Source organism: Prinia subflava, chromosome 4 (assembly GCF_021018805.1).
Source record: "Prinia subflava isolate CZ2003 ecotype Zambia chromosome 4, Cam_Psub_1.2, whole genome shotgun sequence".
Taxonomy (NCBI): domain Eukaryota; kingdom Metazoa; phylum Chordata; class Aves; order Passeriformes; family Cisticolidae; genus Prinia; species Prinia subflava.
The window spans coordinates 38412022-38437561 of NC_086250.1; the positions used below are offsets into that span (position 1 = coordinate 38412022).

At 38.5% G+C, this 25540-nt stretch overlaps 1 protein-coding gene across 3 annotated transcripts in view; it reads left to right on the forward strand.

Moving 5' to 3' along the window:
• The window catches only part of PTPRR (protein tyrosine phosphatase receptor type R), a 140263-nt gene that overhangs the window by 54124 nt on the left and 60599 nt on the right, over positions 1–25540 (forward strand). For all 3 annotated transcript variants that reach the window (XM_063396466.1, XM_063396467.1, XM_063396469.1), the window contains 2 exons: positions 16706–16819; positions 20001–20156. In XM_063396466.1, coding sequence (XP_063252536.1) covers positions 16706–16819; positions 20001–20156 — 270 coding nt within the window. The remainder of the gene's footprint in view (positions 1–16705; positions 16820–20000; positions 20157–25540) is intronic.

Sequence of the window (25540 nt, forward strand, 5' to 3'; positions counted from 1 at the left end):
ACCATTCATGTACCCTTCCTTTTTTTATGTAGACTTTACAGGGTATCATGTAGACTTTACAGTATTTATATGGTTATTTAAAGCAATAAGAATTATCCTTCTCAGCAGCATAATTTCTATTATTCTGTGTCTACTCTTTTCACAAACTTCACAGTTTTCTGCATGAGGAAACACTTTGAGTTTTCATGAATGGGGAATGTCCAGATATCAGCACTCTCTGGATTTGAAAGGAGGGCAACAGGCTTCCTGGAGGACCAGACTGTATTATTTGTAGCTCACAAAGTATTTCTCTTTTTCTCCTAAAGGCTTTTTTTCCTTTCATTTGTTGTGACACTCAGCAGAACCTATTACAAGGTGGTGCTGTCATGGGCAGATTGCCTTTTCCAGATCTGCAGAATATGTAAGACAAGAGCCTTAGGCTGGGGTAGCACTGCCACTGCCATGGTCACTGTTGTCCAAGCAGCCTATAAATGGGTTTGCACTGCAGATAGATGTGCAGCCTCAGCTTAAGGTCATATTCATTATAAGGGTCTTTCAGAAACACTGATTTACAAACTTTTTATACAAGCAAACTCATGTCAAAAACCCCTCAAAAAACAAACAAAAACAAAACAAAACAAAAAAACCCTAAACAAGCAAACAAACAAACAAACAAACACCCCCAAAAAGCCACAAATTAAAGGCATTACAGAAGTACAAATATCACTATGGGTGAAAAATAATGCCTTTCATGAAATTCACCTACCGGGATTTGAATGTTTGCGTGTAAAATTCCCATGAGGGATGGAAACTGATTGATAACATTAAGTCTGTACTCCCAATTCTCCTTCTGCTTTTCCAAGTTTTTAAGGCAGTCTGTTATTTCTTCTTAGTAAGAGCTCTCATCATATACTTTTATTTCATCTTTGAACCAAGAATGGCACTACAGCTTCTCTTTACTACCAAATATAATACTTTTTCAGTCTAAAGTAAACAACTACATCCTCTACTAACAATTAAAGCTCTACATGTTCAATTGTACTGGAAGTTCGAATGCAAAGGTGTGCATATGTATCTTAAGGCTATGAGCTTAAAATGTCTCATATAGCCAAAGACTCATCTTCCTTAAGGACATAAACTGTCAACTAGCAGCTTCTTTCTTGCATGAAAGATTAGTGTCTTTAAATAACAAAAAATGTCGGTTTTCCTATGTAGCTGTCAATTCTACTTTCTTTTACTAAACCATCTTAAAAATATTTAAATTAAAAGGTTTGAGTCATAGAATGAAGATTTGGTACTTACATAAATGGCAAAATGGCTGTTCAAGTTAAAGGCTTATTGGACTCCTTATTTGGACTCCTACAAAATGGAAAGATATAATTGTTTCATTGAATTTTGAAAAATATTCTTGAAAATGTATTTTTTCTCTTTTGTGAGCTGCTCTATGATATATGCATTCTCCATATGAATTGCTAGTGCAGAAGACAGAGAAGGAACAGAATACAGGATTTAAATGAAATTTTAAAATTTCACAGTTAGGTATGAAGTTAGAGCTTAAAATCTCTAATTACAGTCTAATTTTAAAAAATTTATGAATCATAGATATGTTTTTAAATTACATTAGGTAAAAAAAGATGCCATTCAGCTGACATGGTGAAGTTCCCATCTCATTCAGGTCATGCAAATAATTTAAATGCTTGTCTTATGTTTTGTATATTAGCTATATATTACTATGTCAATTTACTGTAAAAGTAGTTCTTAATAAAACAGAATCTTTATACAATTCATGCTGCAGACAGAAAAGAACACACATGGTTAAATACAAAATAACAGCTTTGGGGTCCCCAGCACAGGAAGGACACCAGTCTGTTGGAGGGAGTCTAGCAGAGAGCCACCAAATTGATTAGAGGGATGGAGCACCTCTCCTGTGAGGGAAGTCTGAGAGAATTGGGATTGTTCAGCCTGAAAAAGAGAAGGTTTCAGGGTGACCTTCCAGTACCTGAAGGGAGCCCACAAAAAAGATGGAGAGAAACTTTTTAAAAGGCCATGTAGTGACAGAATAATGGGGAATGGCTTCAAGCTGAAAGAGAGTAGCTTTAAATTAGATATCAAAGAAAAAATTCTTCTCTGTGAGGCACAGGAACAGGTTGCCCAGAGAAATTGAGGATGCCTCCTCCTTGGAAATGTTCAAGGAGAGTTTGGATGAGGGTCTGAGCAACCTGGGGGAAAGTATCTCTGCCTGTGGCAGGGGGGTTGATTATTCTGTGTTAATTGATTCTCTAATCCCTTCCAACTCAAGCCATTCTATAATTTGATTACTCGATGAACTCAGGAGGTAAAAAGAACTTAGATTTAGTGGTCTTTGTAAATGATATATAGGAAGTCTACTGTTTCTGTACTTTAAAATCTATGTGTGTCTTAAAATTTTTAACCTTTGTTAGGGTTAGAACACTAAGATTTTTGGACATAAAATATAAAGAATATCTCTAAAAACCCAGAAAAAGAGATAGCTAGGTGTCGGAGTCCATGTTTCCATGGATCCTCCACAGAGAGTGAAAAGTACAGAGATAGAATTAAAGCCTTTAGAAAAATTAGAATATATAAAAGCTTTAAATGCATAAAGTAGAAATCTAACCCTTAGCTTTAAGCTTTACATGCCCTAAGTCCTAGTTCAGTGTAGAAGGACACAGCTTCAGGCCTAGTGATAGAGTACAGACATAACAAAAATAGAGTAGAGTACTGTTTATAATTTTTAGTATGAGTTTTATGTACAACAAGGTAGAACCTTATGCTAGTAAGATAGAGTTTTACGTTAATAGATATGCTTTGTGCGTAGGTTTTGACGCTGATTTTCGTAGTTTTATGAACTTTAGAATTGTACCTAGATTGGTTAGTGTGTAGATAAAAAATATGAATATGCATTTTGCAATTAGGGATAAAAAGCCTCAGGGTTGGAGGTGGAGGCATCGATTGATTGATCAATTCGATCCATCGATCCAACCTCCATTCTTTGCAACCTGAGGAACGATCCTTGACAGAGAGCCGAGATGGGATTTTAAGGTATTATACATCGCGGTCCCCGCACTAAGGGACCTGGGCCCCGGGGTCCCCCCTTTTCCCCTGCAGCACTTGCTACCGGTGCACTGGTTGGGACAGTCGGGGACTCTGTGTGGGGAGGGACCCCGGGGCCCCACTGCCCTCGCGATCCCGCGGACGGGAACCCTGCGCGGCTCGGACCCTTCATTTGCCCTCGCGATCCCGCGGACGGGAACCCTGCGCGGCTCGGGCCCCCACTGCCCTTGCGATCCCCCGGACGGGAGCTCTGTGCGGTTCGGGATTTCCCGTTGCGTCCGCGTCCCTGTGGCCGAGGGCTCTGTGTGGGTTTGGAATTTCGGGGTCCCTTTTGTTACTACGATCCCTGTGGCTGAGATCCCTGTCTGAAACTTGTGATCGATTCCTCTCTGTTAGTGTGATCCCAGCGATTGAAAATGCAGACAGTAATAAGAGGTTGCTTTACCCTGAGGCTATGAATTATATGTTCTGTCTATAGTTCTATTAGAGCTCTGTTTGTTAGGAATCTTATGCTTTGTTCGCTGTCTCATTTGAGTTGTATGTGTTAAGATTTCTATGCTTTAGTTATTGTCTTGTTCAGACTTTCTTTGCCTAGGTTTGTAACTGGTTGTAGAATAAGGCCGCTCTTAGAACTCTCTGCCTTCAGATATGTGCTTTTGTATAAATAAATTACTCTATTTAGAAATCAAGATGTGGTAAGATCTTTAGAGACTTTATACCCGTACCCAGCCTAGGCAGCTAGGGATGTTGGCCAGAATTCTGTGTTGAGTGTCCAAATCTTTTTACTCACAGCATTGACATTACATACTTTTTCATGTTTCTAAGATGAGCAGCACTTGGCTTTGGTGTACTTTTGGTTATTCAGACCTAATGAATATTCGTAGTCTCCTGTTAGAAGAACCATGAAAATAATTACGTGTCCACATGAAAAGAACAACAAATGTAAACTGAGAATTACTGGGTTTTGCTAAAGTTTTCCTTCTCCTTGCATTCTTGCTCTCTCTGTCACCCAGCATGATATAAACCTTCATGGTGTTGTGGAAATTGTTTAGGAAGAATAGAAGCAGCTTTGCCTTTAACAGATGAGACATCAGCATCCTGGACCATGTTGTACCTGCCTGATAAAAAAGAGTCAACCCAAGAAATATTATGTATGCAGTAGTAAAGGAAGAAATAAAATCACCATATGGGTGACCAAGAGATGATTCTACAAATAACAACAACTCTGTCTACTAGAAACTCATGTTGCTGATTAGGTCAGTGTAGCAGCTGTCCAAAATACCTCTGAAGAAATACATTCCAAGGAATTCAGCAGGAGTTGCATCAGTCTTCATGGAGCTAAGTGAGCTCTAGCTGAACAAAGGTCCTACTCTTTCCCCTTCACACATTTCTTCAGGAAATTTCTGCAAGTTTTTCTGGGAATTTTATATTTAATGGGGAAAAAAGTTGTAGAAATGAGAAGCTGGAATAGCCATTTAGTTAATCTTTTGTTTCTTTGTTCATCCCAGCATGGAGTTATTCCTTTGATGGTCCATTATTTTTGTTCAACATTGTTTTGGGTCGTGAAATGAACATTACTCCACTGCTACAGACACAATATAATGATGAGGCCGGTTATTCAGGTTTATTTGTTTTAGTTCTAACTCAAAGGCTAAAGAGGGACTAGTTGGCAGGCTGAGGATGAGCCCTGCCAACCCTAATGATGTAGGCAATCAGGTACCCCATTTGCAGTAACCTACCACATTTTTCATTGAGGTAACATGATATTCTGCTGCTTTGTAGTGTAATGATGATTTCTGGATATAGGACAATTTGCTGTATGCAAAGCCATGATAGTAAAATTGTGATAGAGATGGGGCTGAGCCTGTTGCTGTATGTACACCTCTGGTACTCTGTCTTGTCATCCCCTTGGGTGGTGAAGTGGGACTGCACCCTCATATTGAGTTGTATGATAAGAGCTCTGCTGCACAGGGCTGACAAGAGAGGGGATGAATGGATATAATATATACATTTAGACTGCTGCACAACGCTGTGATATCTCTGTCTTTTGGAGGAGTAAAAGATGGCACATGAAAGTGGTCCAAAATACATGATTTGCCAGCATGGTGTGAAGAGACGATAAAACACAGCAGGGAAGTGGGAAGTGAGGATAGTGCAGGAAATAAAGCTCTTTAAGGCTCTCCAGTAAATTCACATCTACATCTTTGAAAATACAGTGCATGTTTAATCCAACATAGATTGGATCCAATGAGTTTGCTCCTGTGTGCTGACCAGTGTCTGTGCAGGCCTGGCACATCTATGTTCTGCTGTGTACAGCCAGTGTCTCTCTCTGGGGGTCATGAGTTTCAGTGGGATAATGTCAGTGGATTTTCTTCCCAGAAACCATTGCTGATTAGGACTATTTGCAAAATAGATTTCTGACTTATCATAGCAAAGGGGAACAACACCTTTAAAGGATAGATCATTGAGATATTTTTACAAAACAAACTAAAGATCAGTTAGACATTATGTATAAAAAAAATACATACCAATAACTATAGTCTCCAATGAAATTCCTATCTTTCTCTGCATGCTACCGTGAAGAAAAGTGTAACATGAATATACAAATTTAAGTAATTCTTTTGGCTTTTCATGAGGCTTTGTAGCTTTTTGTTTCTCATTTTGTTTTTCCAGTTAACTTCCAGACTTGTTGAAGTAACACAACTCCACGGGTAGGTTAGGCCATAAATTTTATCTTTATACCAACTGAGATAGAAGCCATACAGCCTTTTATTACCAAGCATAGATGCTATTGTTGTCTCTTTTCTTGGATAGATGTCCTGTTTGTTGGGTTTTTAATGAAGTATAGAGGTCCTCTTACCATCATTTGCAGAACTTTTGTTTTGACGTGACAAAACTGACATTCCTCTGGATTGGAGCCATACACTCAATATCTGAGAAGCTGAGTGTTTCTTCACAGGCATGTCTTCCTGCCCGCACAGAACAGATGCCACCGAACTGCTGGGACTCTCCTGGGTTTCCAGAGTGTAGGAAAGAGTCAGGAAGTGTGTGTAAAGGTACACTTGTGGCATTCATAGAGAGGAACAGAACCTCTCAAACACAAATGACACTGGTTGTGGTCACTTGGAGGAATCCAGGAGATTGTTGTTGTTTAAAGAATATCAGAAAGAAAGAGAAAAGAAAGAGAAAAAAAAAAGAAGGGAAGGGAAGGGAAGGGAAGGGAAGGGAAGGGAAGGGAAGGGAAGGGAAGGGAAGGGAAGGGAAGGGAAGGGAAGGGAAGGGAAGGGAAGGGAAGGGAAGGGAAGGGAAGGGAAGGGAAGGGAAGGGAAGGGAAGGGAAGGGAAGGGAAGGGAAGGGAAGGGAAGGGAAGGGAAGGGAAGGGAAGGGAAGGGAAGGGAAGGGAAGGGGAAAGAAAACCTCCAAATCTGTAACTGCTGTTTCTCACTGAAAGAATTGCAAATTGTTTTGCCTTTGTGTATGTGTGAGCATGAGAGAACTACATGCTAATACTTTTAAATATTCTCTTTTAGGGGTGATCAATTCTAGGAATAAAAGGGAAAAAAATAGTATTTTTCTCATTCTAAACATCTGAGTTTGGCTTTGACAGATGTGTTGCCTGTTTAAAAAAAAATGAACACAGAATGGTCTTCTGATATGAATATAAAGGATAGAGATTAAAGATCCATGAATTAGGCCCTGTCTCCCTGTCATTTTAGACTCATGACATCCAATAGTACACGGCAGCACAGCTTCATATTTAACTTCATTTCTTCATTTTGACCTCACAAGTGGAGTCCCCTCTAAAAAAAAGTCCTCCAAATCAGCCTGAAAGCCATTTTAGAAAACTTTTTCTCTGATGGTTGAGTCAGAAATCTGTATTAGGACTTTTCGGTCACAGTGTATGGATAGTATTATCAAAGCCAGAAACCTGCTTGTCAAAAATATAATATTGTTATTAACATTAATAGGAATTCTTGAGGTAAAACTCTCCCTAAATCTTTGAGGATTTGGTGTTAGTGTTCTCCCTTCACCTGTGCCTCTTCTCTTTAGTACTAGACAGAGGAGGAAAATCCAGTCTGCTCAGTTGATCATGGAAAAAGGAATTATTACCTAAAAGCTTCTGAAAGACATTCAGTATTAGCATCTTCAGGAGGTCAGGGTTCCTGAGACAGTTGCCAAAATCATGAGATTTGTCTTTTCATCTGCTTTCTTGTTTCTGAACTTACAGTGATAGTTTTGCTAAAACTTGGGACAAAGTGGCATGTTCGGTCTTACGATTCCATCAGTCATGTGATTCCATGACAGAATAAAACCCAAACTAATTCATGTTTTATCTATGAAAAAGATTGCAGGCCCCCAAGGGTTTTGCTTCATTTTGCTTAACTTTCTTTAAAGTGCAAAATGTAAAAGTAACATAAGTCCGGAATTACAAAGTTGTCTTGTATTGTCTATCCTTGGTTCATATTGATTTGGAGTGCTAAAGTAGGAAGGGTAAAATCAATAATACAAGTTTTATTTCAATAATTTGTGATTATGGTGATGATAGTGACAATAAACAGATTTCTTTGGCCTAAAAGCAAATAAGCATCAAAATGTACTGTTTAATTGTATCATGCTAAACAGCCCTTGTTATTGGACATTTGTTTCTTGAAAATGGGATTCTGATCTCTCAAGACTTGAAGGCTAAGAATCACTTCTTACTTTCAAAGTCTTGGCTGTGTTGGACCATTAATCCAGACTGCCCTGGGATGTAAGCCTTATTGAGGAATCTCACAAGAACAGCCATTTATGTAAATACCTCAACTCCAGTTGAGTCGAAGGTATTTTAAGACTCTTTTTCTTTCTTTCTCCAGACGCTTTTCAAATTTTCTTCGTGTTCTCAGGAGCTGCAGAGAACTATGATTATAAGATTATAAGGGTTTTATGTCTGCCATTTTTTTCTAGAAGGCATTTTAATTGTCTTTTGTATTAAGGACCATTATACAAAGTTGTAATGGGAATTCAAACTTTGGTAAACAAAAATAATTAAAAAAAAATAGCTGAAATGATGGTTTTACAAAATGAGCAAGAAGAAACCATACTGGCTTTCTGGCATTTAGAACTTTACACTGGCTCTACCTAGAGATTTAATAATTGGACAGAATTAATAGCTGAAATGAGGGTTTTACAAAAAGAGCAGAAGAAACAATAATGGGTTTCTGGCATTTAAAATTTTACACTGGCTTTACCTAGAAGTTTAATAATTGGACAGAAAAAACCAAACATATTCTAAAGTGCTGTGATGAAGAGGCTCAAAAGGATCTGTTTGCTCTGAGGATTACAGCTGGCTTTGGGATGATGAAATAGGATATGACTGGTACAATCATGCTGTGCATAAAAGTTGTACTGGACATAATAGCACCATGAATTTCTCTTGCAATGCAGGGAATGAATTTTTTGCCAATATTGAATAAAGACAGATAAGACAATTTTATGGAGCTCATTATACATGCCCCTCAAAGAACAAAAAGGTTGAAAATAGTGTTCAGCTGGGTTTTCCCAGCTCTCTTTGTGTTTCCAAATCTCTGCATTGTCTTGTGCTTTTCCATCATCTTGTCCTTTGCAACTGTCTGCCATAAGGGAGGAGGGCAGGGAGAGGTGGATGGATACCGGCAAAGCCTAGAAAACTATCAGAGCTTTGAGATAAACTTCAACTGTTGTTTTGAGAAAACTGAAATGTGATTAAGAAAATCCCAGTCCCTGAAGAAATGTAGCTCCTAATTTAAAAAAAAGACAGGAAGTAACTTTCGGGGGCAACATTAAAATTATCTGTGAAAGAAGCTGTATTCTACATATATAAAAAGTTGACCCCAATCTTACTAAAATATAAAAAATCCTGTGGAGTCAAATTCTATTATTCCTATTTATAGGCATAGAACTGAAGCACTATAACTGAGGCAGACTTCCTAAGGCCAGAGGCATAGCAGCATTTCAGCCTCTCATCCATACTGGTAATCAATTGGCAGTAAATGAAAGTGCTCCCGGTTTAATATTTTTAAAAATAGTTGTCAAATTCATGAAGATAGCCATGAAGAACAAGAGAACTACAGCAGCCTCCTGCTCCTCTCCTTTCCCCTTTCCAAAGGGCTCCCACAGTACAGAGACCTGCTGGTATTGGTACTAGTTAATGGTGAGGCTGTATCAAACTTGTGTCCCATGGACAGTAGATAACTTTTCCTTCTCCTCTCCTACAGCCCCTCAACAATGACAAGCATGCATCCCATGGGCATTTAGGATATGGGGTTCTGCAATGCTTTTACTCAGGAAAGGTCCTGTTAACTTTACTGGGCTCTAAATAAGGTTACTCCCTGACTGAGTTGTGGGGCTGTGGGATGGTAGTTTCTCCAAGTCTGCAGTACGTTCAGTGTTTGGAACCTGTTCATCCTTTCTGACTTCCAAATACATGATTAATGATTGATGCTTTAGTGACACCGCAGGAAAGTGGTAAAGGGAACTGAGTACTGTGAGGACAGTGTAACACATGGTTGCAGACTGTCGCCCCACTAACTACCTCACATTGTGCTTCAGGAATGACCCACACAACTCAGAAGCCAGGAGATTGAAATAATATACCTTCTGAGATTTCCTTTGGAATGAAGAAGACTATTCTGTGTCTTCTCATTAGATGTGATCAGTAAATCTGCATTACCTTGTGGAACCACACTGAAAGAGCTGGCTCTTATCTTTTCTTAGAGACTGCAAGCCCAGAGGTTAATGCAAGACATAGAACTGATAGAAATCAAAGTGCACATCTTGGAGACAGGTGTTAACAAACCTTATCCTTAGTAGGCTGAATTTCATTCTCATACCCTTCAATCATCAGTGAAGGTCATAAAGTCTTCCTATAGCTGACTGACTCACTGCCCAAGTGCAAGTAAGCCTAGTGAGGGAATTGTGGCCAAGAGCCAGACCTCACAGATGGAATGTTTCCCACTCTTGTTTTGATGCTTCCTACAGAATTGATCAAATCAGCCCCAAATCAACTGATCTCATTTTAGAAATTAGTTCTTCTCACTGGAAAAAGAGATGTAAATCTGCCACACAGCTGAGGCAAACCAGTTTAGTCATATCATGCACCCACCTCCAGGGCAGTTTTGCCAGTCTGAGCAGCAGATGCCAATGGAGTGCCCTGGCACCACCTCAACAGCTGCTATGGTGTCTTCAGCCTCTGTGCTGCAGCAGTCTCTAGGATCATCTTCAGCTGGTACCTATACATGCAAACAGGACCTGAATGAAACCCTGGATGATGGGCAGCACTCAAACCTTGCAAGAGCAGACCGAGAACATTCTTCTGTTGTTGCACTAAGGTTCGTCTTAGTTTCTGATAGTTAGAAGTATGATAGTCAACTGTACGACAAGCTTGTAGTAAGTCTTCTGTACAGTTTCCAGGGACGTAAGTGACTTTCAACATCCATATAAGCATTCAGCCCTATTCCTACCTCATATTCAGTCTTTGGCCTCTGCAACTTCCTGTGGTGTAAAAGTCTGTGGATTAATCACAGTGTGGGAAAGACTGCTTTGATTTATAAATTTTCACTTTCTCATATTTTAATGAACATTCACTTGAAAATCACTTTTAGGGGAAACCATACAGCTATGTGGACTAATTGGATTAACCCTATATTTCTCATCAGTGTTATGTAATTCTTTCTATTATTTATTTCAGAGTGCTCATGACATGGATAAATATTTAAATGTATATGCTTTCATGAAAAATTGATCAAGAGCCAAAATGGCTATTTAATACTATATGAGAAATGCATAATTCCAGGAAATATTATGCTTACTTTAAACAAAGATTTTTTCATAGCAGTTGTGGATTGGGTTTTTTTCCTAGCAAACATGTGAGTGCAATTCTAGATTGTCACATCTTGAAAAGCAACATACAAATATACCAAACTTCCCTGGACTAATCAGGACTGAAGGAATCAAAGTAACCTATTCCTATCACTTTTTCCTAATATTTATACAGAACCATCTCAGAGCTCTATTTTCTCATCACCCAAATACTAATTAGACAAGCACTTATATTTTTGCTATACATGTAATATTTGGGGCTATTTGGCAGATTTGCATATTCTGCAGTGTCAGTGTCTCCTCATTAGAAAATGGATGACTTGAACAGAAGCATGTTCCAGATTGAGAGCGTTTCTCATTGCTTTTCACTGGTCTTTATAAACTCAAATATATGCCTGTCATTTTTCTGCTATTTCTGGTGATTTTCACTACATTTTATTCAGTAATTGCTCCCTGACACTGGAAGTACTTAAATGTCCCAAGACTGATATTTCTGATTATATTGTGTTTAAGCACAAATATATTATGTATGAAAGTTTGAGTAGGTCACTGCAGACAATTGCTGATACACAGAAATGTGAAGCTGCTTTAATTAATCACTAAGAATCATTGATTTTATACTCACAAGAATTTTATCTTAGTTTACAGACATAATTCAAAGTTTAATGTGGACCTCGTAAAAGGGCAGGTCTTTCCTCTGGAAGAAAATCATATGGTGGTGGGAGGGATACACGGGAGAGGAGTGAATCCACCTCAGACACCAGTTTGGCTTAGGGCAAAGTCCCTTTGGAGTGGCACTTGTCAAAATCCATTGTTGTAGTTGCATAATTCTGGCAGGAATATACTGCCTCCCATGTGATTCCTGGACTATGTGAGACACTGAACGTTCTGTGACACATGACTCACACAATTTTAGAATGCCAAAATCTTCTGTGGGTGGGTATCAGGCACCTGAGAAAGCCAAAGGGGTTCACCTGATGCCCAGTACAGCTGCAATCTCAAATATTGAACAGTGACAGGAAGGAAAATCTATTGTGTTTAGGGAGAGAAAAAGAAAGAAAATGCAGATACTTTCACAATTTTTTCATCATATTTGTTGTAGTCCTGCACCAAAACTCTACAAATAAATCTTCAATGCTTTCAACTTCCCTCCTAATAAATACATCCTTATTTTGATTGTACAGCTGATGAGGGTGACAGGATGAAGCACTGTGACATTAATGAATTCTAGACACTTAACTGTGCAGGCAGTGCGTATCAGGGTGCTCAGATAGGAGCACACAAGGACCCACAGCTTGGCCATACTGCAGTATTTGGTTTAGTGCAGAAAATCCTCCCATTTTATAGCATTTTTGTTGATTTTTTAAAAACAAATATCTGGAGCACAGGTAGTTAAGAAAACTGTTTTCTAAGGTTTCTCACTTGTTTGGCTTAACTAAATAAGGGTGTTTAGCTTTATTTTTGTTTTAGCACAAAATAGAACTCACTACCCTGTGGCCCTTAAGCATGTAAAATTCCTAGCAGTTATAATTTGTTGATTTATTTTTCATTTTTTTTCATAGAAGTGTTGTTAAGATGTATACTTTCACCTTTAATCTTCTTCATCCTTGATTATTTTTGTTCTGCGTAATCAGTTTAGCGGGGGTATTGAGAAAACATATGTGGTGGTAGGATCAGTAGGAGTTTCGAGGGGAGCAACAATGCATAGAAATGGAATCATATATTTGAGGCTCATTGCATAAAGGATATAGTTGATGATAAGGAAAATGTAAGAAAGATATGCTTCTCTGAATTTTTCTTGGGAAACAGAACTTGACCTGGCAAATTATGGTTTATTGTAATGCCCTAAAAATATTATTTCAGACTCTTTGTTACACATTCCCTTTCATGTTAGGGATTCTTTTTTTGTCCCTTTAACATGAAGATCTTTATTAAAAAGTCCCTATAGGATGTCAGTTGTGAAAGAACTTTGGTATGTTTCTGTGCTGAGTTTCCCTTTCTGGAGCTCTGTCTTCCCAAGTTTTCCACTACAAGCAGAAAACTCGTTCACTTCAAACTACCGTTTTTACTTGGATCAGAGAAACCTGGAAACCGTCGCCACAGTTGCAATACCCAGGTCAGTAATTGCTCAGGAAAATGAGCTGTCCAGGGTGTTCGCCTCCGGGCTCAACAAGTCGCTATTGCCAACAGAGGCAGCTGATTCAAAATTATAACCTCCTTGGGGAGGTGGTTGCAATCCATGATAAACACTGCAGATGAGCAAAGGTAAAGGATTAGTGCTGTCTTACTGGGATGTTTCAGCCCTTTCTTTTCCAAAGCAAAAGGAGCAGCTAGAGGAATACAGTAAGACATAATTTGTATACCTATGTTAACGCTTTGTTTTATTTTTTTAGATGGATTACTTTACAGAGGTTAATTTCACTTTTTTTTTGCAGGTGATATTAGAACTCAAGGATTTTATTTTTGTAATTATAATCTGTAAATGGCTGGTCAGGTTTCCATTGTAGGAGTGATGCTCTTAATAATGACACTATATTTTTTGTCTAAAGGCAGATATTATTGCATTTGTATTTCATCAGTTAGCAGTTTCGTATCCTAATCTTTTACCTTTGTGGACTGTAGTCAAAACAGGATCTAGGCATGCCACTGGAATAGCACAATAATATTAAAATATTTAAATTTCAATAGTATTTTGAAAATGTTCTGATAGTAACATTTGAGACTTTTTTTTCCCCCTTTCCCTTATCTAAATTCTTTCTTTATGTTTTTTTTCTCTGACTAACTTTTCTCAACTAAAATCATTATACTTAAGCATTTGCAGAAAGGCAATTTTACACCAGACTCTCAGGTCAGACTTAAATTTCAGTCATCTTCAGAAGTGTTGCCTTCATCCCAGACCAGTCTGATAGCGAGCGTTGTTGTTATTGAGGACACCCATTGCCTATGCTGAAGAGACATAAATTAGCTGTGATCTTGTCAGAAGGAACTTGGGAAAAGACTGAAATCTTGCCTTGCTCCTGTCATTTACCATAAGTGCTCAGAGTTGGCCACAGTATAATGAATTGATACATCTCCAATCTAGTTCACTTGGGCTTTATGCTTTTATGGATACAATACCCCAAAAAAGAGCACATTTGTGATGTTCTCCTCCCTCTAAAGTAGGTGCTCTTGGGATTCCATCAAGCATTTATGTAAATTACCTTTCACTGTCTGAGTTAGAAACTCCATTCCTAAAGTGACAGATTCTGGATTGCTTTCTTTTCTTTTGACAGGAAGAGTCAAATGCACTCCCTTGTGCTGTCTGAAGTAGAAAAAGGTGACATGTAATACTCTTACTTAATTTTTGCTATAATTGCCAAGGAACTAAGACTCACACCAACATCAGAAAGGGAGAAGCAGATCCCTTCAGTGGACAGCAAAGCAAGGTTCTTATAATCAATGTGAGATGCTTCTTCCTCAGATATTTCTTGGGTTTTCTGGGATGAAAAGTCACCAAAAAAAAAACCCAACAAAAACAAACAAACAAACACAAAAAAACTTTATAGCTGCAGAAGATGCATCCTGAGACAAGGCTTAAGGGCAAATTTCTTCTCATCCTCTTAGAAAGTTTTCTAAAAGGGTCCTGTAATCTCTGTGTTCAAGGCCAGGTAGGATTTTAAGCGGGCTGATGCCAGACTGACAGAGAGCCGGGGTCTTCAGGCTTTGTCCAGGACCACGAAGGACAATGTCGCTGATACAGAGACACACACACTGCAGCCTTGGATGAATATTTGTTAAAGGACACAGTGGACCAAATTCACCTGGTAGGCAAAAATGTGACTCTCCTGAAGATAACAGTTTCACTACATTTTACTGTCCCTGAATATGATAAACCACAATCCCAGCATACTAAATCTATGAGAATTTATTACCTCCTTACAGGCTTTTTAAGATCTTCTATTTCCTCTGAAGCTAGATATTTTTCTGGCTGTTCCATTTCCTCGTTATCAGTGAGGTCTTAACATGCTATTAACCAATATCTCTATTAATGTATTGTGATACCTGGCTCAAGTATGTTTAAATGAATGTATTTTGATTTTATGCCTGCTAATTTTTCTCAGTAATAACATGACCCATAACTCAGGGTCACCACCTTGGATACTCTATACCATCCTAATGGATCTCTAGGGACCCTCACGACAATCTTCCTATATCAGCAGCAACTCTCTTTCTCATTTACTCAAGACCTTCAGACCAGGGTGTCTCAGTGTAGTGACAGCTTCAAAGCTCCAAACCAATTCTTGTCGGGTGTTCTGTGGGTCAATCTGGGGTACAGAAGAAAAAGTGGTCACATCTATTAGACCTCCACGTGTCCTCTCTCAAGACATCTCTCTATTTCAGTGACAAAGTTGGAGCGTTTTTGTAACCACTGAGGATGTCTAATTCAAGAAGAAACAAAGAGAAGATTTTGCACTTTGAAAATGCCAGGGTAGAAAGGGTATTTTAAGTGGAAGACTCTTATAATACTTCAGTTGAATTAAAGCTCAGTTGTGTGGTAAGAGCAGACCTCATGCATCAAGACCCAGTAATCCCAGTAGTGTAACAAAAAAGAAAAAGGGATGAAAAGAAAGAAAAACACTCAGTACTGACAGAAAAATCAGATCAATAGTGGAAAAGGAAAGCAAATATTTTATGTTTTACATTATAGGTTATAAATACTGATGAAGAACAACACTCAGAATGTGTGATGTTGTTTTGCTTTGAGATAAATGTTTCCTTTGTTTCTGAACCATAACCGTATTCCCAGTGTGATACCTGACCCACAGATATTTAATTCTCTTTATGCAGCTCTGATCAGGAAGGAAGACTACCTGCTTGGTTCCTCAGAGCAGCAAGCTGGCCCATGGCTCTATATAGGAAATTTAAAATAAAAATCTTTTTTATCTCAAGTCAACTGGCTCAGGCAGAACTTAGTAACTTCCTAAATCAGAAGTTGCCAGAAGCATTGGAATCCTGTGGCTTTCTGACATAGCCATCTTTCTTCTCATTTACTACATATTTTCTGCAACAGGGATATGAAAGCAAAGAAGCAGACCCCAAAGTACCACCAGGAAGTACTGCCTACCAGGCATGATGTGAAAACCCAATATCTGGGTCTTCTTGGACACAGAAGATTTGAGCCTAAATTATTTCGTGGGTAAAATTCCACTGACTTCACTAAAAGGATCTGACCTTGAGGAAACTTCTAAATTTCACTATAATTCAAACACAGAGAAAGAAAATGCCTCAGTGCTATAGTTTGTCTCATCCTGTGACTTGCATGAGGAAGCTTTAGGAAACTCAGGCATGGGGAAGGTATCCAGAATGTTTCATTTCTGATCTCAGAAACTGCTAATCAAATTTAAAATTATATGATTTCACTATGTCTGACTCATTTTTCACCTTCAGGGAGATATGCTAAGACAATATTCCAAAAGAATTTTCATTGTGCAAACTCAACATCTCATTCTTTAAGGATGTATTGATGTTTAATGCTTGCCTGTGATTTCTAAGATAATTGTTATGTTATCTTTAACACTTGTCTAAGGAATTAAGCCAAAACCATCTGGAACCCATTCTGAGTATACTTGGGCAAAGGTGGTACTTTGCTAATGAATACCATTTAAAGTACTTAGATGTACTTTTGGATGTATTATGTATTGTGATGCACATAGATTACACAGATTATTGTTACAGGAAAAAAACCCAGCAACAATTAGTGAAATGCCACAGAGATCAATCATCTTGAGAACTAAATGTCTTGGGCAAGGATTTAATTTGAAATGATTTTGTTTTTCAGACACTGCAAATGGATGTAAACAAGCTGAATAACACATTGCTTCGGATATTTCGCCAAGGAGTGGCAGCAGCACTGGGACTGTTACCTCAGCAAGTTCATATCAACAGACTCATTGTAAGTACCAAAGACGATGTGTATTAAAGCATACCTGTTTATTTAAATTCTCTTAAATTTATCTTCCTGTCGCTATGGAAGAGTGCAATTAAATAGGACAGAAAAATACTTATTATTCCATTTCTTCAACTGCACTACAGAAAAATAGATCCCCATTAAAAAATTGTTTAAATTTTCCTTTGAAAAGACACTATTCTCGGCTAAGCTAGATAAATCTCTTTTTTGTCCTATTCATAAACAAATGGCTTATCCCTTAGTTTTCATTCCAGTGCAGTTCTTTTTCACGTTCACACCTTATCAATGTTTTGTTTCTCAAAGGTTGAATATTGCTTAAAAATACATGTGATTCATCCTTTCAAAGGCATCTTCACAATTAATCCTCTGACTTTCCATTAGTAAATTAAATGTCATCTATCATATTAATATTCATGCTTTGTTGTTCTGCTATAATTATCTGTCCTCAAAAATGATCTTGTAGACTACAGTTCCTATTGAAAAAGATGGCGATAAATTTGCTTCTAGCAAAAAATACTTTTTAAAATCAACTGTCATTGTATGGGTTTTTTTTTGTATGCATACTTAATACTGTTGTCTTTTTATAACAATTTTACCATGAAGCAAGAAAACCCAACATCATATGTGTGTTGCTAGCCTTTAATTCACTTTGCAGAGGGAAGAAGGTGATTTTATTATTCTACGTGCAGGTTGATTATTAGGGAAGAAAATTGACAGGTTCAGCATAAAAGTATTTTCTGCCTTGAAAGCTTGATAGGATTGTATACATCAAAAAGGATTATAGAACTCCTTCAAGTAATGTCTCTGTGAGAAAAGATCTCACAAAAAACACAGTGAGAAAGATCAATAGGAATGCACCGAAGTCCTTTTCATGTTCTTCAGGAATCTCACTCATTCATGACAAGCAATGCTAAATTTCATTTGTCCCATGGATTGACCAGAATAAAAGGTTTAAAGACATACTCAGAGAAAAGCACAATTAAATGAGAAATGTTTTGGAGTCTGAGATGTGTATTTCAATATACTGAATCACCTAGTAGCTTCTTACTATGCTCTTCAGAAATTATGTAAATAAACAGAAGAAATATGCTGTTTATTTTCCTACTGGCTCCACTGCTTTTTGCTTTCTCCTCTCATTTATGATTTAAGGGAAGAAATAATTTCATTTTGTGCCTGCATATATCCCAGAATATAGGAAGTACTATTAATTACTTAGTCTTTTCAACACCTATAAAAGTTCTTCTATGAGTCATTATTTCAGCAATACAAGAAAGCAAGCAAACTTTCCCCCTATTTGCTCTAAAAATCACACAGAGTCAAAATTCACAAGGAAGACAAATACATCTTAGAAGACATTATTACCACTTTCGCCCTTCTAATGTGAGACAGTTCCTCTCACACTGAGTGCTGGTAAGCAAGCAGAACACATCAAAACTCATCTTGCCTTGTTTCAGTGTTGTCTAAATTACTCATCTAGGCTCCCTGTAAAAGCAGTAGGGAGCATGGTAACTGCAGGAGAAGAGGCAGTGAGATCCGTCCTGATCATATTAGGATGGATTAAATAATTCTCTAGAGATGCCAGTCCCTCTCCACTGGCTTTCAGGGGCAGACAACTGAAGTGATGTGAGGTGACTCACTCCCAAGTGAGCAGCTCTGACAAGTGATCAGGAGTCTGGAAGCCAGGATGTGGATGGGCACAGGGGGAGCAGCCAGCCTGCTAACCTCTTACATGTAACACCAGCCAGTGTGCCAGGAAGTATTAACTCGGTATTTCCAGGGTCTCCCTAATCTTTCCAGTACATCCTCATCCCATAAGGGTCCTTTAATGTGATAGAGAAACTCACAGAGGAGGCACAAAACACTGGGAATGCTGCATACCCACCAAGCCTTTCCGGGTGCTTGTGACCTGCTCGCAGCAGCAGTCCCCTTCCCATGTCAGAGACTGAGCACAACCACAGCCTCAGATCAGTTTCTTCAGCTCCCACTGGTAGTCACTGTCCTTACCATTCTTATTGAGCAGATGGACCAGCAGCACATTTGAGAGCACAGAGGACAGATCTAGGGCAAACATGTTTGAAAGAGTTCCTTTCTGTCAGCTCTATTTTCAATGCAAGGAGTATTTATTTTATGCAAAGCGTATTTTATGTAAAGGTATTTTGAGAATAGCAAAAGATGTCTTTTTCTTCACTTCGGTAGATATAATGATGCACATTCAAGGTGATGGGAAGGAGGCTGGGAAAATCAGGATTATCCCAGTTTGAACTGATCTCTCCCATCCCGTAGTGATGAATAGCAAATGACCAGACTGGTGAGGTTTTTGCCTGCCCAGGCAGCAATGCAAGTAGCAGCTCCATGCCTACCTTATGTGTGCAGAATCCCACAGATCTGGACGCTACTCCACAGTGTCAGCTACACTGGCCATAGCCCTGGGGAGCCAGGGTTTCTACAACCTGTTTGAACACCAGAGCTGTCTCATGTGCTGTTCAAGTCAATAAGAACACAGAAACTCTCTTTCCTTTTGCTACCTTGAAATGCAGTGGGCATCACTGACATTTCTAATACAGAACCTCGTAGGCTACCAGGACTGCATCAAAGACATCAGGGCAAGAATTAATAGCTAGAGGAGCAAATATTCTCAGATTACCCATTAAGTGTTAACAAATCTTCCCTGGTCCTAAATTTTGTTGGATCATATTAAGTTGCACTGCAGTCACCTAAAAGGACTTTATTGTGTCTGCAATGTGTTAACAAGGGGCTAGAAAGTAAGGTCCAAATATCACAATGTTATTCTAAGCATTCCTATTTCAGCTCAGCTCAGATGACTATCTGCTGAAATCCCTGCTGGTATATTGCCATTGACCCCATCCCATGGCTCCTCCTATCACTATGTTATACTGATTGTTTAATGATACTGGACTCAGGAGAAGTCTACCTTGTCAATATTGATTGAGACAAAGCACACATGCCCATGTTTAGGATTTGCATTTTCTTCCACAGTCTGCTGGGATTTACAGAGATGGGCAAAAGGTATGATGTCCTCACAGAGCAGGTTGCATCCTTTATATCCCATGCTTTTGTCTTTGGAATTATAGTTGCCATCTACAGACAGCAGAGATTATCTAATGTCAGGCCCCTCCTATGATTTTGTTGTTTTTTTTTTCCCTAGGGGAAGAAGAACTGTGTGGAATTGTTTGTGTCCCCACTGAACAGGAAGCCAGGAATTTCTGAGGCGCTCCCATCTGAAGAAGTGCTGCATTCCCTTAATATCAACATTTTGCATCAGAGTTTATCCCAGTTCGGAATAATGGAGGTCACCCCTGAGGTTGGTTATCAATTTTCTAACCTGTATTATTTCGATATATATTAGGCACTTACATCCTTGGGGGTTTTCTGGATCAGGTTCTCAAGCATGAGGCAGAAAATGTACAGGCTAAGACGGCATCACTGCTACAAGGCAATTCTCATACAATCCTAGAATAGCCTGGCTTGAAAAAGACTTTAAAGATCACCTAGTTCCAACCCCTCTGTCCTGGACTGTTGCACCTTCCACTAGACCAGATTGCTCAGGGCCCCATCCGACTAGCTCTGTTAAATTACTTTAGTAGTGCGTTATTAGCACTATTATTTGTTTATTTATTTATTTACTCTTCAATATCTGGGTCCTCTTTGCACAGATATGCTACCACTGAAATCAGGGTTTAGACCCTATGAAGGCACTAACTGCCTTAAAGGAGGAGGACATAAGGAATTCCAGTCTATTAGGAAGATAGGAAGATATAACAATTTCCACAGAGAAATAAATGGAATGCAGATATTAGGTGTCATCATTACTGCCCATGTAACTTTATCTGACATGATTTTGAAAACCTGAATCTGTACATTATACCCATTCTTCTTTTTATTTTCAGGATTGGCAAGAGATTTATTTTTTTATGTGCTCCAAAAAGAGGGTAAAAATAAAACTTGTAGCTATTATTTGTATGACTTCATACATCTTTTGAAAAAAAAAATCCATTTCAAAGCAGACATTACATTTTCATCTCCACAGCTTGTCTGAGACATTATCAGTGAGATGGTCATCTAATTCTGAGTTAACCATTTAAACTGTGCCCAGAAAATCAAAGAAAACAAAAGCCTTAAGGGTAAAAAGCCAGTGAGCTTATGGACATGGCCACATCACTCTGCATTTTATTTAGTGTCTTACCTGAAGCCCTTATGTACATATAAAACACCTCAGAATACAGTTCAGGGCCAAACCCCTTCAATCATGTTGTCAAAAAATGAGATTTTCACTGAAAACTCCCAACTTGGCAGAGGAGGTGTCTGTGTCCAAAAAAGTTGGGAAAAACTTAAATACTCTGATGAGCTGTGTTTCCTTCTATGGGTAAAAAGTTCCTGGAGTTTTTTATATCCAAAGCCATGTTTGAGACATTGCTGTTTGAGCCATTGGGCTGTCATGCCTACCTGGACTTCTACTGATTAGAAATTGTTTTGCTCATTTTAACTATTCTAAGAATCTAGATGTCTTTTTTACAAAAAAATGAAATATAAAACAAGGCAAGTTCATTTTCTACTACAGCAACCTGCCACACCATCAAAATTCAGATTCTCAAGTTTTAGCTGTTCTAATACAAAGCATAGCAAAGTAGTGGTTTCCAAATGTCAAATCAATCACCTATGAGCAATCTGAGAAAAGCTTTCTTTAGGTCAGAATTTCCTTTGTATCTGAAGCACATGAGTCTGACAGCTGGGACAGAGACAATTATCTATTCCTAGTACTTCAGTTACAAACAACAGTTCAGGTAGACATGGGGCAAGAACTTCTATGAATAATAGATGAACAGAGACATGTCATCAAGCTATGAAGAGATGCTGGAAAAAAAACCAAGCATTGAACTCAAGGGCTCATCTTGAGTTAGATACATTTCAATAATCTGGAGTGCTCAGATATTTGTATTTTCTTTTTGGAAAAAAATGCAGTTAATCATTTAGAACAGGATTATTCAAATAAAAGCTGCGCAGTCTCTAACTCCTAATACTGTTGGAGACACAAGAGATTATTTTAATATTTCAATTGATAGCAGATTATACAGCTAAGGCACTGATCCTGAAAAATAATGCATATACTAATAGGTATATATAGGTAAATATACTAATAGATATTACTTATGGATTTCAATAAATAGTTTACATGTATAAAACTCCACAGAAAACAACATCTAAAAACCAGCAACATATAATCTTTACTTGGTCAGCTACTAATCACTTATTTTCCCTCGACTTGCTCTAAGAAGAAATTGTTCCAAACGAAGTAGCAGCAAATCAAAACAAAACAGGCAAACCTTTGAAGGAAGGTATAGTTATACAAAGCATTACATAGCTTTGACACTTTATTTTACCCATAATATGTTGTGTGTGTGTGTGCACTCCTGAGCTATCAATCCTGATTAAATCATGAGCTAAAATTGTACACTCTTCTACCAAAAATATGCTTCACAACGAGTATTGTATGTGCATTGTCCGTGTATCTGTGCACAAAGGAAGCATTACTCTCATCCTTCTGGGGGTGGCTGACACAGAGGTGTTAGGGCTGGAATTTGTCTCCTTTTCAGCTGTATTTCAGTAAGAGCTGCCTGAGGCTTGAAAGTCTGCTGGCGCTCTTTCTACAGTAAACAAAAAGAGATATGTTTGACAGGCAGTTCATCCTATCTGTGGGACACCTCTCCTGAGATTGCTTGGTTGACCCTTTTTAACAAGGTTTAGTGTAAACTAAATCCCCGGAGGGTTAATGGTGTGGGAGATTAACCTGTCCAAAGAAATTTTACCAAGATTATGTAGGAAAACCCACATGGAAAGCTGCTTTGCTCAGAGTCTCAGCCCACACTATACCATAAACAGCAAAAGTCCCAGTAAATGTCAGTACCTGGAACTATATTTCCATTCATTACAGAAATAATTTGCTTGTTCACATCTGCTGATGCATTGATCACTGACTGATCTATTTCCAAGAAAATTGCCTGTCTCAAAATTATATCCCAGTTTCTTTTTCTGCAGTAGCTGAAAGAGCAATTTCCCTATATGTTTTTGCTGTAGGAACCACTAGAGTACTTTTACTGCCTGGTGTAGAATGGAATGAGATATGTACCAGTGGGAATGTGTAAATTTAAAGGAATCCTTGCCACTTCAAAAGTCCAGGACAACATCTGTACCTTTCATCTCTCTTTGATTTTCCGATTGCTTATCGTAGTTGTAGCATTTGCTCTTCTGTTGTGGTCTAAAGTTTGTGTCTGAAGTGGGATTTCAGATTGAGTTCTGCTCCATGGGATGTACTACGGTCAAAAGCAGACTTCTCCAGAGCAAAGTACCAAACTGGTGTTGATGGTAGGAATAAATTTAGTGACTTGGACAGTCTGTGTCATGATGGTGTGGGAATCCTGGCTTCCTAATACCTTTAAATTGCTTGGATTAAAATAAAATACTACTGGATTTCAGAATTTACTAGAAGAGAATTTGAAGTGGTCTAGAATGACAAAAATAACTGAAATTACAGTAAATAAGGGTTACTATGTTTTGAGAACTAGGCTAACTGCCAGCTAGAAATGTGTCACTGAAGGAGAAATTTCCAGAGTTCATACCAATATTATGCAATCCCAAAATGCAGCATTACAGCATCCTTGTACAGAGAGCTTGCCTTTGAAGTATGTGATATTAACATATTAGAGAAGAAATCAAAGGAAGCAATCATGCACTTAGAGTATACAGAAACTGTAAGTTGCTGTAAGGACAAGTGATCAAAACCATTATCTTAGAAATTACAACGGCCTGGATTGACAGAGGCACCTGGGAGCAAGGCAGAGCGCAAGGACATGCTCCTGTGATCAGGCAAGGCAGCTCTAGTGTAACACCTGCACAGCTGCACCCAGAGCACCCAACAGGAACAGGAGCCCTGCAGGCTGCCAGTGTAGATGTGGAATCACAGCACTTCATCACACATCTGCCAAAGGTAGAGCTTTTGGGGAGACTTTGTCATGGGAGACATGGTGAAGTGGCTATTATCCAGTGTCCTGTGAGCCTGAGAGGTCACACATTCCTACATGTTTTCACTGGGGGTGGAAGAGATTTCTTGGCAGGCTTTCCTAATGTGCCTTAGCTAGCATAGTTAAAATAGCACAAAAACCAAATCTATTAAGTGTGAACTTTCATGAACCCTTCTTGATCTTGAGTTCTACCCCCAGCTCCCTGTAATCTTTCCTCTGAGCTCAGAACTACAGCTTGCTATGCTCTCCTTACTGTTCCAACCCAAGAGGCTAATTGCGGTTAACTGACCCAGTTTGCAAATTCACCTGTTTTCCACTGAAAATTTACCTTTTCTGGCAGGTCCTGATACTGCAGCAGAATCTTTCAGTCACAGATTTTACAGTGACTATTTCAGGTCAATGTCTCTCTTGTTGTTATCAAAAGCTCACTGCTCATTTTACTTGCTTGTAGAAATACTCCACTATTTTTCCATAATAAGACCAGAAAAGCCAGAGTGGATTTTTAGTATCTTAAAAAAAAAAAAAAAGAAATGTTTATAAAAATTGTTTAGAAAAAACACATTTGTTCCAGTTCAGCAGATACCCTTGTGTGCAGGCATTCTTCAGTAAAACTACTGATTGAATGGCATTGTAAGAGTATATTTGATTCTTCCTTGCATTGAATTATGCTGAATTCAAACAGTATAAATTAAACTGGCTCATTCTGCCTGAAAAACTCGCCTTGTTGGAGACTTCTTAGGGAATGGAAATACTAGGAAATTATACCTTCTTCCCTGTTTGCTCTAGGATCTGATCCTAGTAGCTCCCTGAGCTACTGGAATTCCCTTGCGACTCCACCTGCTCTGATATTCCCCCACCTTTATTAGCTGCAGATATCTGCAAATTAGTCTGAGTATATCCTCCAGCCTGTTCCTCAAAAACTATCTGAAGGACAAGAATCCTCTTGTTTTTGCCTTGCATTTGGCCATCCTATTAGCTTTTTTCCTGGGCGTCAGCAATTTGTAGTGAGTGTGGCAGTTGCTATCCCTCTTATCAGTTTTCCCTGACAAAGGAACAAAGTTCTGAATGAGCAGCATTGACGTTTCGAAAAGCAATTCCTTATCGTGGGTGTGAGATAACTCAGTTACTGGAGGTCACAGCTTCTTCTGTCATGAGGAAGCAGCTCCAGCAATGATTTTGCTCTCCACCAATTAGATCCAGGAGAGAGATTTTCTTGAGAAGGTGAAGGTACTACTAAAGTGTTTCAAAATGGTGTGTCAAGTAAGTTTAAGTTGTGGTATATGTTTTTTATATACCTTTTTACGGCATTTGTTCATATTCTCTGAACATTATTCTTAGAAAGACAAATCAGGCAAAGACATGTCCTGAACACACATAGCACTAGACAGACAGCAAAGAGATTCATTCTCTGAAAGTCTTCTCTTTTATTCTCTTTATGATGTTATGTGTATGAAGTCTATTATAAAATATTGTAAAATTTTTGTGACATTAATGAATTAAAGTTAATTTAAGTCTCTCATCCACTGTGACTAAAAATCGTATTAGCTCTTCACTTACTTTTTAGTGTATTTGTCCTTTTAGTAAAGAGGTATTAAACCACCCCATTTACTCACAAAACATCAGCATGGCCAATTGTCCTTTAGCTCCTGCTTTTTATCTAAATTTGCTC